This window comes from Dermacentor albipictus, chromosome 2, assembly GCF_038994185.2.
Source record: "Dermacentor albipictus isolate Rhodes 1998 colony chromosome 2, USDA_Dalb.pri_finalv2, whole genome shotgun sequence".
NCBI classification, from domain to species: domain Eukaryota; kingdom Metazoa; phylum Arthropoda; class Arachnida; order Ixodida; family Ixodidae; genus Dermacentor; species Dermacentor albipictus.
The window spans coordinates 82,877,267-82,891,091 of record NC_091822.1 but is presented as its reverse complement, the minus strand read 5'-3'; the positions used below and the strand labels follow the sequence as shown (position 1 = coordinate 82,891,091).

The 13,825-nt window shown below is 45.4% G+C and overlaps 1 protein-coding gene across 4 annotated transcripts in view; it reads left to right on the top strand.

Annotated features, from left to right (window-relative positions):
• Positions 1-10,904, top strand: part of LOC135895845 (carboxypeptidase Q-like) — a 44,974-nt gene extending 34,070 nt beyond the window's left edge. For 3 of the 4 annotated variants that reach the window (XM_070532954.1, XM_070532953.1, XM_070532952.1), the window contains 4 exons: positions 871-1,398; positions 5,747-5,996; positions 9,777-9,880; positions 10,218-10,904. In XM_070532954.1, the coding sequence (XP_070389055.1) occupies positions 898-1,398; positions 5,747-5,996; positions 9,777-9,880; positions 10,218-10,790 (1,428 nt within the window). In that variant the 5' untranslated portion in view covers positions 871-897 and the 3' untranslated portion in view covers positions 10,791-10,904. Of the gene's footprint in view, positions 1-720; positions 732-870; positions 1,399-5,746; positions 5,997-9,776; positions 9,881-10,217 lie in introns of those variants that run through there. The other variant, XM_065424040.2, reaches the window with a different exon arrangement.
• Positions 10,905-13,825: the final 2,921 nt, after the last annotated feature.

The window sequence follows — 13,825 nt, the reverse complement described above, 5'->3', positions numbered from 1 at the left end:
ATTTGCGATTAATTTTAGCATGAAAAAGAACGCACAATAAAGAAATCATGGCGATGTATAGCGATGTTTACCCTAATATAATGCAAGACGCCACACAGCGGTTACTGATGGTTTGGTGGATCAAAGTGCCTAAGCAACACCTGGGCTGTGAGGGACATCGCAATGGTAGGTTTGGCATCAACAGACGACGCAGTAGAGGCAATAGTAATAACTTGGACCAATGTAGTACTCAATAACCCACACTCACGTTCAATGGATAAGCTTTTTTTACGTACCATTCTTATCAGAACACGCCCACCTCTCCTGGGAACCGAACCCACAATTTCAGACTCGCTAGCCTAACGACACATCCAATAAATAGCGGTGACCGGAGGCTCGACGCTACCCCGTTTTAGAAGGAACGTTCTTAATATTAACTGATCGTGTTCGTTGAAAGTATATATATTACTATTTATTGCGAAACACTCTTTGTTTCATTCCAGGCATTGTGCCTAAAGTAGGTTCTCTTCTGGCCTTGTTCCGGGTATCTTTATTAAAAAAGAAATGCTTGACAAATGGTGGGCTCGTCCTTCGAATACCAGATACCTGCAAAATCTTTCGCGTAACACCAAGTATCACTTAGGACTTAAATCTGAATAATTTCTTTCTAATAGTAGAACACTGTGAGGATTTCTATATTCATAGCTTACTCCTTATATTTTCTTTACATGCAAGATATTTTATGCAACCTTGTAAGTACATCGTGGCAATCCCTGTGGGAATGCAATCTTTATTTGCAGATTCTGCGTTACCTTTATTTCTTATCGCCTTTCAATATTTCAAAGACTTAATGATGATCGCACACTTATGCAATACCTTGTTCCTTTGCAGGTGAGTAGTTGTCGCAAGCGGGGAGCCATGGCCTGGTTTTACGCTTTCACCTGCACCCTCCTTGTGATTCATGCTGCAGAAATATCGCGATGCCAAGAGCAATATACGTGCGACAGCGACACTATGCTTCCTCCGCGTTTGGTGCGCGAGATCCGTAAATACAAGCCAATCGTAGACAAGATCATAGACACCGTTGTGTACGGCGACGAACAAAATGTGACGTACGAGGAACTGGCCAAGTTCGTGGACACGTTCGGCGCGCGGCCATCTGGTAGTAAGAGCTTGGAAGACTCGATCGACTACATGTTCGACATGCTGCGAGGCCAGGGACTAGACTTCGTGCATACTGAGAACGCCAGCGTGGTAAACTGGCAGAGGGGTCACGAAGAGGCGTGGATGGTGAAGCCCAGGTTGAAGCGAATGAACATCCTGGGCTTGGGAAACAGCGTGTCCACGCCGCCAGGTGGCATCACGGCGCCGGTGCTGGTCGTTGGGTGCTTCGACGAACTCCAGGAGAATTCGAGCAAGGTAATAAGCGCTTCGATCAATCGCCGAATTGTGAATGCAGTGCCATGGCGGCAGTTCGTGTCGCTAGTAATCCTGAGTGGCTATTTGTAGTTCATGTGGTGGATCTTACGTGCGTGCAGTGCTCACTGATTCTCTTTTTGCCCTTCCCCTCATATTTAACCTTACCACACGCCAACCTTCCACAGTAGTAATCCGAACACTCGTCTACTTGAGCCCCGTACCGTGCCTCCTATTGCTTCCTCTCTCCTACCACATTCACGTAATCTATGTAAATGCCCCCTTACCCTTACTGAAATTGTTTATGCTAAATTTCAGGATTGAAATTTATAGCGAAAATGTTCTAATTACAATGACGTTTGTGTAACTGACATAATGTTACAGAAGTGAAGGAATTTGGTTCTAATTCGAGAATTGCTGGAGAAACTGTTGTAAAAACGCTAATGGCGTTAATAAGGAAGTAAACAAACCAACGATAGAGAAGTCCAAAAACAAGAAAGGGGCTGGCAGATGGAATGGCACACTGTGGTATAAACTTTTTTAAAACAGGGTTGAAGTGCCTCAGACAGGCTGGCCAACGTTTCGATAGGTGGACCTATCTTCGTCAAAGGCGGCCTCGTCATCCTCGGCGTGTTAGTTTTAAAGGGTTAGTGCAGTGACGTCACGTGCGGGTGTTGTTGCTGGCGGCTGGTTTTAAAGAGAGAGATTACAAGAGGGAACAGGCGCTGTCGTCCGACGTCTGTGAGCCTCATTCTCAAGACGAAGGGACAAGAGCGTGAGAGTGGGCACGCGGGGAGGAAAGAAAAGAAATAGAAGCAGAAAAAAGGGGAAAAAAAAAGCAGGGGGGTGCCAGGGCCGTACCAAGACACAACAAAGGGGGGGGGGAGTGAAAGAAAAAGCAAGAGAAAAATGAAATCTTTAAGAAATATGGGGGCTTGGGAGCGTGTTGGGGATGCGAACGGTTAGGAGGTAATCCGAGGGAGTCGTTGGCGGCATGTTTTTGCCTCAAAAACATGCCGCCAACGACTCCCTCGGATTACCTCCTAACCGTTCGCATCCCCAACACGCTCCCAAGCCCCCATATTTCTTAAAGATTTCATTTTTCTCTTGCTTTTTCTTTCACTCCCCCCCCCCTTTGTTGTGTCTTGGTACGGCCCTGGCACCCCCCTGCTTTTTTTTTCCCCCTTTTTTCTGCTTCTATTTCTTTTCTTTCCTCCCCGCGTGCCCACTCTCACGCTCTTGTCCCTTCGTCTTGAGAATGAGGCTCACAGACGTCGGACGACAGCGCCTGTTCCCTCTTGTAATCTCTCTCTTTAAAACCAGCCGCCAGCAACAACACCCGCACGTGACGTCACTGCACTAACCCTTTAAAACTAACACGCCGAGGATGACGAGGCCGCCTTTGACGAAGATAGGTCCACCTATCGAAACGTTGGCCAGCCTGTCTGAGGCACTTCAACCCTGTTTTAAAAAAGTTTATACAACGATAGAGAAGGAAGCAATGAATTGTCGTTACACACATTCCATAGGTAACAGTGCTTTATGATGTCCAAAGCGACATAGGCACAAGCTTTTTCGCTCCAAGACGACAGGGGAGTTGCCGTTACTATAGTGCCACTTGGTGAAGTTATTTTCTAAGGCCGCGATGCTGACATATGTCTCGTATATATGTCACAAAATGACTTGTTTTCTGTTCACTAATATCCACCATGTTATCTTATATCCTTTATTACAGCTAGCGGATTATGTGAACACTAACGCCAAATTATAAACCCGTCTTTTCTGGACCAGTAATAATAGTAAATATCACTGATATTCTGAAGCGCCTTCGAACGATTGCAGCACTACACATCATCACTAAAGTTTCACGGCTTCCTCATGAGCAGATTGTTCCGACCAAGCTCCCTGTAGTCTCTTTAATTAGTACTACCGTTTTCAAATTCCCCTACTTTAACACTATGCCTCTTATAATACAAAATGTGCTCTGCAAGTGCAATGTGCAGAAGTGTTAAAGCTTGGTTCTATGGTCACTGCTCTCCATTCTTATCTGATAAAACACCACATAAATTACCTAGACCCCTCCAACAATGTTTCCCAACATACAATTCTTATACATCCAGCCCGGTCCCTTTACCAAAAAACACTTATACTACCAAGATAAAACTTTCACTTAGCTAAGTTTAGTGAGTTATCTGGACAAAATAAGAGCAAACAGTAAATACATATAATTGAAAAAATACGTGGTCGTAACGTCCGCTGGACCGATCTTCGTAGAGCAAAGCTACAGCTGTCGTTGTGCCTCTGAGCTCATAATACTCGCGCATAATAGTTTCTTTAACAGCAGCAAAGAAACATCGATTTCTGTAGAAAGCCCTGCGCTGCACTGAAATGAGGTGCTAAGAGGCTCTTCCTATCTCGTTATGCCCTGAAATTTAACACTGTGAATCCGTGGTATGTATTCAGGGGCACATCCGAAACGTCGCATGTGCTTACGGAGAGAAGAAAGCGCATGCGTTCTTAGAGGGGCCCTGCGACACAAGTTAGGCATGTCGTTTTCATCGTTTCTTCTGGTACTGTGGGATGCGGCCATCTCGTAGCACCAGCGAGAACGCTGAAAGTATACATTATTTTATTTGACCAGAGAAACCGCCTCCTGCTCCGACCACAAGTACTCGCAGTGGTGATTTTTGGCAGCGGCAGTGGGGCATGGTGCTTGTGGCTTTGACGTCGGTGGCTGTGCCTTTAGATTCGTTGACACGCCAGGGTGCAGTTAACATTTCATCAATCTATAATAAACTCTTTCCAGTGCTACAGGAGGTGGTCCAAAAAATGGTTCAAGGTACCTTTAGGAACAACACACTTATGTCATCAGTTAATCCGCAGCCGATAGGCACACTCACGAACGAACTCTTTGAAGCTTCTGTTCTTAACTTCAAATCGATAAATGCAAGGTATGGAGAAGTAGAAGTCAAGAGAATACATGAAACGTCTCATTAAATCCTTCACAGTCAAGGTTATACATGCGTAATATCCGAAGGATTATTTCGAGCTTCAAGAAAATCTCGCGCTGCAAGGCGAAAACAAAATTCACGGTTACTTACGTAATACAGCAATGGAGATCCGCCTAGGTATTATAGTAGATTAATATTTGAGTAAAAAGTGGAGTGTTAGGCCAGTCAGCGAAATGTGTTTTACAATTGCATTCCTCTCATTTGTTTTCCAGGTTTTCGTCACTACTAGCGGGAATCACAAGGGACATCATTTAGAAACCTTTTCTGCTTAAATATTGAACAATACATGGTGCAAAGACAAGATACCAAATAAAGGAGACGTGCTACCAAAGCAAGGCGCTACTAAAAAAGTGAAAAGAAAGTTCATAAGAAGTTAGCAATACCACACATGTGCGACCATGCCAACATTATTTAGCTTGACCTTTGTGTAAGTTATGTAGGAGCTTTTATTTCAGCAGCGTTGCCTGTTTTCTAGCTTCTCATGGATTTCTCGACATTATGGTGCGTGCGGATACCCTACATTATTTATCTAAAGCTGCACCTTCCGCAAGGCTGACCATAACGTGACGTAACAATGGTTTGTCGTTGACTGCTCGGAGTAGTACTGACTAATACGTTAGCCTTCCTCATCGCAATGCATCAAATTGTCAAATGGGAAGCTTGTGGCTGCAACGAGATGATTGCGGTCCTTCTTTGTGATTGTCTTCGTCTTAACGCAGAACAAAAGCGGATGGCACTACGCTCGACGACCTTGACAATCACTTCTTACGCAAAATAGAATTCTTCAACCCTAGTCACAATCAACGTCAATTCGCGTTGCTTTAATACCGCTAGTGTTCTTTTTAAAACAACCATGACGGAACAAAAAGCTCGATGGTGGCTGTCATTTGCTTTCCTCAGGCTTGTGCCGACCCAGGTCTTCACCTCTTCTTTTCTCCTTGTCTTTGGTACCCTCTCCTTTCTCCCCTAATGTGGAGTAGCCAACCAGGCAGTTCATCTGATTACTCTCTCTGTTTTTCATCGCTTCTTTTTCACTCTTGTCCGGCCTCTCCATACTACCTTTCTACAGCTGTTGAAATAACGTCATTTAATAATCACGTTTGTTACCTTGCAGCCGCTCACGGGCGGCACTCCTATTTTGGACATTCACAAATTGTGAAACAATTTCTTATTTAATTACGATACATCTCCAACGACGGTTTTAAATCAGCTCGCTTAAGTTTAAATGAATTCCGGTTAGGTAATCGCAGACTTTGATGGTGATCACGAATGTCCGATACCTAACTCACGCACAATTGAAATATTCCGCATGCTTCTCACATGTTCCGTTCCCGCTGCAGGCAAAGGGCAAAATAGTGGTGTTCAACCAGGAGTACGTCACCTACGGAAAGACGCTCAAGTACCGCGTGCAGGGAGCTTCGGCAGCGGCGAAGGCCGGCGCCGTGGCCGCACTCGTCCGCTCCTTGACGCCCATGTCGATCAACAGCCCGCACACGGGTTACATGAAGTACGACGAAAACGTCACCAGGATACCGACTGCATCTATCACCGTCGAGGACGCCGAACTGCTGGCTCGACTGCAAGAACGAGGTAAAGAGCTACATAAATACAAAGTCACAAATCTATAGTAGGAAAAACTAGGTGATTGATGATCGAGTGCAAAAACAAAAAAAATATGAGTCGACGTAAAATTTGCTTAGTAATGGTGTCAGGCGCAGCGTCTCGGTGTATGGATTAAGCGACACCAAGATTATCAAATAAAAGTTTATAATATGAACGATAACGATTGCGTAGAACGACAGAAAGCTGAGCTAGTTGGTAAGGATTCATTATGCAAAAAAATAAGTGACGCGTGCAGACAGGACACAAGAGTAGAGAAGTGAACAACACGAACGCCGACTATCAACTGAAGGGAGCACTGAGGCGAAAAAAGAAAGAAGACACAAAACTCATCTGCGCATGCTCAGGAATGGTAACATCACGTGTCAGTCAGGTACACGTGCCGGTCTACGTGAGAGATAACCGTTAAGGCACTTAATCTCTTCCTTGTGTAAAGTAATCGAAGGCTGACTCACGCACGCACTTCGACTATTTTAGATATGCCATGCCTCTATCATAAGACGCGTATCTTAACTCTTATGCTTGTACAATATCGCGCATTCATCCAACTCTGGCGTGCAGTCACAATCTCGGCAATGTAGCGAAAGATTCGAAGGCGATCCACCAGTTAACGACCTTTTGTGTTCCATTAGCCTCTGATTGATACACCGTTCAGTTTGCTCTACGTAGAACTGGCCACAGCTAAGGGGAATTTTATAAACGACACCCATACGACAGTCAGTAAAACTGTTGTTCTTATTGTGCTTCACTGGACAAATATATGTTCGTTTCATGCCTTTTACCCGCTCCTTTCTTCTCTGTACGGCAGCGTACAAGGTCGAGTAAGTACATTCGTTAATTGTGTAGCTCCGGGACATTCTTCTGTACTTATTGATGCGCTTCAGCCATGATAGGCCCTTGAGGTGTAAAACTCCACATATCGTCCTCTTTCTGTGCTTATGTTGAATGCGCAATGTGCAGGTGGACAATTGCCTCCAAATTTATGCGAACCAATTTTAATGAAGTCGCTGCGAAATCTCAAGGGATATATGTTCAAATATATGCGTAATATGCCTCCTCTACCAGAATAATTGCGATTGTATTGTAATGCCATTTTCGCACTTCATCAGCGGCCCGAGTAGCGCTGAACTTGTTATCACGGGAATCGGCCCGCCTTGAACGGTAGAGGATAAGAAAAGTTATCAAATTGTGTGAGAGGAATCCTTCTAGTCTGGCATCCGTAAACACTAGTAGTTATCGCGTCCTGTAAAACTATGATACCAGAACCTAGCTTTCTTGCTTTTTACAATTTATGCTCATAGGGCAAAAGGCACACAATGCCCTCAGTACGGCTGGAGCAAGAGACATACTCAACAGTGGCGCTTTTACTGCTTTCGTTCCCCCTATATGGTAGCAGTGAGGCACAGCGGGAACTATAGTACAGCGATGCTTCCTTAACCTTTTCCTTCAACATTCCCACTGCTGCTGCTTCTGCTGCTGTGGCTGCTGCTTTTTGGCACACGGCGACGGGGGGTGGTTCAGAATGCGTATATAAATTCAACGAGCATGGCAGAGAAGAAAAAAGACGCGAAGAACTCTCTTGGACCGCACCATTTCGAATGTGCACAATGCCCTCTGGAGCTCCCGGGTCGTCGCCATTCAGCCTCTTGACAGCTGTATTTATCTGTGAGCCCCCGCAAGCAGTTACATTTCTACCAACGTGTAAGTCCAGAGAAAAGCTACATACAACGGAAGACAGGAGGGGGAGAGGAGGCAAAGAATGGGTAGAACCAACGAAGTCGCAAAACGAGTGAATAACAGCCTTTGGACTCTTCACTCGCAGTTCCCATACAAATACAAAGAGGGGGGGGGGGGGTGGATAGGGAAATGGCGACGTGAGACGGCAAGGAAACGCTAGATAAAGTTAAGTTCAAGGTACAGTAACGCGCCTTCCTGCGATTTCTGAAAAATAAAACCATGAAATATGTCTAGCGGACAATTTACGCAGGGCGTGCAGAAGCGGAGCCGCGTTGGTTAAAGGACACCGCAGGGTCTAGGCGACACATCGCAAGCAATCGCATGTCAAATCAACACTTCTGTTCACGCCGCGATATCTATGCGACTATGCCATTGCTCGAGGTCACGGATTTGACCGAGGCAGCCGCATTTCTACGGAAGCGAAATAAAAAAAGGCTTGCGCACTTTGATTTATGGACACGTTAAAGAACACCATGGGGTTAAAATTAAATCCGGTGGTGCCCTTACGGCCTGCCTTTGGCACGTACAGCCCCATAATCCAATTAAAGTATAACGCTTCTGGCACGATGTGATATGCTATGTGAGGCAATGACAATGCTCAACCCTCTCAGAGGTCACGAAATATGGCGCACAACAACGCCTCAAGCAAACACCTCTCCCTTTGCGTTTTGTGTACTACGCCGACAAACAGCAGTGGTGCATGCAAGGTAAACGCTTGATATCAACTCACCACTCTTGTGTTAGACAAAACGTTGAAAAAAATGAAACATTTGCCGTCAACATCACCACTAATTATCGTCAACCAAAGCAAACAGCTCAGAAAGCTTCGCTTACATCGATTGCCATAGAGCGTGGGATCTACATTATTTTTTACAGTTTTCATGTTGTTCTTCACCTACGCTAGTCTCGCTAATCAGGAGCGGAGACCTACTCGGCTTTTGTTTGTTTTTGTATTTAACATCAGTGTCACAGCAGTGATAGCCATAGCTGCTCTACAGGAATATTTTAGCACCACCCAAAATGTCCAAAAGTTACAAGTTTCCATCTAGATATTTAGGAATTAATTTGAAAAGTGATAATATCTGTGATGTATAGTGATGTCAAATTTTCGCAAATCTCGAAGCCTGAGAAAGACCAAAAAGAAAGAGCTAGTTCTTTTTGCAGGAAATTTCGACACACTGGAAAAGTATGCTAACCTGTTTATTTTTCATGGGGATGTAAAAATGACAGCAGGCGAGGTGCACGCAAAGACGTGTTTATAAATGTATTGGCACGATATGAATGTTTTACGACAAATAGCTTACTTTTTTTATTCGCTCCGAAATTCGTCACAACTTTCGTAATTCTTTTCTGGCTGTCCGTGAAAGCTTCGCCCTCTTAGTTTACTAAAGAGGCGAGGCTGTCTGCACTGTCTGCAAACTTCTGTAACTTTACTATTTCTTATTGCGCGCCGATTTTGTTTTGTCACGTGGTGAATTGCGTAACCCACAATTGTAACAACTAGGTCAGAAGCGTGGACGCTTTATATGTGCGGAAAGTGCTGAAACACTTTACACTAGGGAAAGGAGTGCTGAAGTAATAGCACAAACTTTTCGTGTCGCACTTTTCTGCTTTTTTGAAAGTATTTTTCGACTTACAGAACGAACCCTCAACAAGTCGGAACGCCACCATTACTTATACCAGCTTTTCTGGGACCAGTTCAGAGTGCTGACGCTTTCTTTTCGGCCGCTTGTTGTGCCTTGAGACGGAACAAAAGCGTTCGTAACCCTCGTCTTTCCTGTCTTCTCGTTCCTCTCGCTGTTATCCTTTATTTTCGAGTTTTTTGCTCTACGAAGGTTGCGTTAAGCGAGCACCAAGTCGACCAAGAAGTTATTCTGGAAATGAGAAGTTTTTACAAATGCTTTCTGTTTTTTTTTAGCCCTCACATCTCTAGCGCTAGAGTTCCTTCTCCTGTACTAACATTTGCGTGATAATTATACACGTTCATTTGGCCTACTTGTTATCTTTTCTTAGGGAGTGAGCCTGTCGTGAAGCTGGTCATGGGAGCCAAGTCACTGCCGCCTGCAAGCTCTCGAAACACGATCGCGGAAATTCGCGGCGACAGCATACCGGAGGAGGTAACATACCCCAACCACTTGTTCTGTCACTCGTAATGCTCGTGACGCATATAAACCATTTCCTCATTCGTTTCTGTTTTGGGGTCGCACATTTGGTAAGACTAAATGCGTTTTTTTTGTCTAAAGAAAGATCGCACGCTATATTTAAACAAAACTGACTCAACTTATCTTTGTTAAGCCCGCCACCTACCACTACACTTTCACAGTCGTGTACACAATTTTGACAGATTTCAAGAACTAATTCCTCGATCGTACGGCTAATTACTTTTTCTGACTCGCACAAGTGGAACGCACGAAATATTGTACATTGCCTGTACGATTCTGGTGCAAATTGCAGGTTGTTCTGATATCCGGTCACTTAGACTCCTGGGACGTCGGGCAAGGCGCCATGGACGATGGTGCGGGCGCCTTCATCTCGTGGCGGGCTCTGGCCATTCTGCGAAGGCTGGGCCTCAAGCCTCGCCGCACGTTACGCTGCGTCCTTTGGACGGGAGAGGAGCTACACATGGCCGGTGCGGCGGAATACTTCCGCCGCCACTTCGCGCGTGAGCTGCACCGCATGAACCTCGTCATGGAATCGGACACGGGAACGTTCCGTCCCCTGGGCCTCGCCTATTCCGGCTCCAACGAGCACGCTCGTTGCATCGTGGCCGAAGTGCTTCGCCTATTCGCTCGCATCAACGCGACGCGCCTCACGCTAGGCGCTTCGGCTCCAGACCTTTCGTCCTGGATGAAAGCGGGCGTTCCCGGTGCGTCGCTGAGCACGGCGAACGAGAAGTACTTCTACTTCCACCACACCGAAGCGGACACGATGAGCGTGCTGGACCGCCACGAACTGGACCTCTGCACAGCCCTCTGGACGGCCGCTTCGTACATTTTTGCGGACCTGAGCGTGCGCCTCCCGTGGTGAAGACCTGGCAATCATTGTTTGCGTTCGCGATGAATGATACATATAGAGAACTTTGTTGAACTCATCAGTCATCACATTATGCGATGTTTTAAATAAATTTCCACAGTAAATGCACTAGTGCTTGCTTCTGCAGTTAGATTTATGCCAGCGTAATTTCCACTTATCACAAAGATGTCACAGACAGTCATCTGGAAGCGGTAAACAAACGAAACCTTTCTCTCTCTTTCTCTCTCTCTCTTTAAATCAGAGACATCAGCAATAACATTCCAGAGTTCTATTACATGTGTTGTCGAATGTTCCTTGAGCAAAGATATCTGGCTGTTGAGTTGTACAATGATACGTAGTCTGCTTAAAAAATGACGATTTGTTCAGCATAAGGATGGTTCCACCAAAATATGCTTATTGCTGAGCCATATAGAATAAAACTTTGCGGCCGTTTTGCTTTCGCAAGTCACCGGAACAAATTTCAAGGCTCCGCAACGCCTTGGCTACGGCACTCACTAGTCAAACTTGATGTTGCGTACCTCATATTAGCGTGAATGAAATGACGATAAGTCTAGAAGCGGTCAGCTACATAAAAACTTTTGGTCTCACAAATACTGTGCCTTCTATACATCCCGAATAGATTTATTTCACAATTGGGCGTATAACCTGAGCATCGTGTTATCTCTATGGTCACGCTCAATTAACTCGAAAACGTAAACGGTATAAGGAAATCATGTGCCGCTATCGCGTATTTTGTTTTTTACCGTACTGAAACAAGGAGCCCTATAAAGCATAATTCCAACCTACGGATGATCCCCTGGTGACTAAGACATCCGGCCGCTGCATAATACATTAGCATATATACAGCGTAGGAAAAGAACACGAAGACAAAAACTGTGAAGTTTGATGATATTGAGGCACGCATATCCTCCACATGCAGCAGCGCACTTTATCAGAGTCCACTTCAGTATTAGCCACAGCCCATGTACCGCAGTCCTTTCCGGACATTTACCTTGAACACACCAGTGCGACATGTCTTTCACGCACATTCGAGCCGTGATGTTCACACATCGAAAGAAACGCTTGTGATGTCGGTCCCCGGCCGGTATCCGCTGAACTGGGTAAATCGTTTCTTCACGGAGATCTTTCAAAATGGCCTTCAAAGCATGCATCTGCATGCTGCCGTTCTCTTTGACCTGTCTCAGTTTTTGTAAGACAACCTGCCTCGAAGCCTAGATACTCTGTCGGTGATCATAATATGGGCGAGACCGCTGGCGTCTCGGCTTGTAACAAGGCTTTCGCGTCTTCACACGGCTCCGGTATCTGCGGGCCTTTTGCCTCTTCATTGCATGGGCCGCAAAAAGAAATCAGCTATTCTGCAAAACCTTACTAATTCACAAAATGTTTTTTTAAGGCTCTCGTTAACGGTCTCTTGTCTTCTCTCATCCAGTCACTGTTCGGTCAAGATTATGTTGCACTACCCAAAAAATTTACTAGAGTATGGTTTTATATAACCTTACTCTTCTTATTCACAAAATGTTTGAACAGGTGACGTTAAGGGTCACTGTCAAAAAATACTATTTCACTTCATCCGTTATTGAAGTTAAACCTCAATAGTAGTCAAATGCACGCATCAAAACTGACACTGCGCCTCAGCTTCTTTTCCTGCACCCAGTCACCGCTTTCCCAGGATCACGTGATAGCGAAGTAAGTGAGGCCGAGGAAGAAAGGTGCCTATATATGCACGCAACAGGGTGGCATCAAGGCAAGGGGCAAGTGTATCTCAATTATTATTGCGTCGTTGCACGCAGTGGACTATAACATTTATTTCTCACATCAAAGCTGCCTTTTCGCAGCTGTAGTAAGGCTTCACATTAGTCTTACTTCTGGTTTTGAAAGAATGGGTAGCACCATATATATTCCACTCAAACTTCCGGTATTCACTAAGAATTATTTCACATCTGCTAAGGACACTCTGCAGTCTCTCTGTTGCAGCAGTTGTGAGCTAGAAATCCTGCTAGGAGGTGAACAAAAATCCGGTGCCATTGCAATGTAGGTTTTATGCTGTCTAGAGCAGCCATACGTCTCTGGAAACTCGTTCCTAAATTAGGCACATTAAGCGGCGCGGTCAATCAATCAATCAATTATGGGGTTTTACATGCCAAAACCACTTTCTGATTATGAGGCACGCCGTAGTGGAGGACTCCGGAAATTTCGACCACCTGGGGTTCTTTAACGTGCACCTAAATCTAAGTACACAGGTGTTTTCGCATTTCGCCCCCATCGAAATGCGGCCGCCGTGGCCGGGATTCGATCCCGCGACCTCGTGAAGCGGCGCGGTCAAAGCAGCTTCAGCATGTAAGAAATAACCCGAACCACCATTTATGGGTTAATTTGGCTGCATGCAGACGAAGAAAGTGACATTTGCTATTAATTGCATAATGAAGTTCTAGCAAAGACAAAAGTTGTGCAGTGCTTCTGTAAATATTCTTTGGTCGACCACTGAAGTTTGTGGGTGGTTGGCTTTACATGTTTCATGATTGCAGCACACTACGGTGATGCAAGATGCTAGGAAAAGTCTCGTTTTCATCCTTTCTTTGTGCTCAAGCGTCTTAGTTCACACTAGTGTGCTGCAATCATCATTTTGCCATCTATCTGGGGATGGTACGTCGGTCTTGCGAAAGGGTACGGCGGGGTGCAGCCTCTAACAGCAGGGTTGTGACATGCGTACTGGCGCTCTACCGTTCCTTGTTTATGCTTGCTGAAGACATCTCGACTTGCAAGCGCTACATGTGAAATCGGGTCCTTTAAGCCGACGCTTCAACCACTACTTTCTCATCGCCACGCTTATCAGGCTCGCTCAATCCCTAACCGAAAACATTCAGTGTCTTCATCTACGCTGATGACAACTGCGTCTGGGCTTCAGCAGTGACTAGCGTGTCGGTTAGTGTACGCGAGTACACAAGACTGCTATGCAGACATCTGGCTATTTCTGGGCTGTTGTGCATGATGCGCCCAGTTTCTCGTTCGCGCGAGTTTCGCCCATGTTT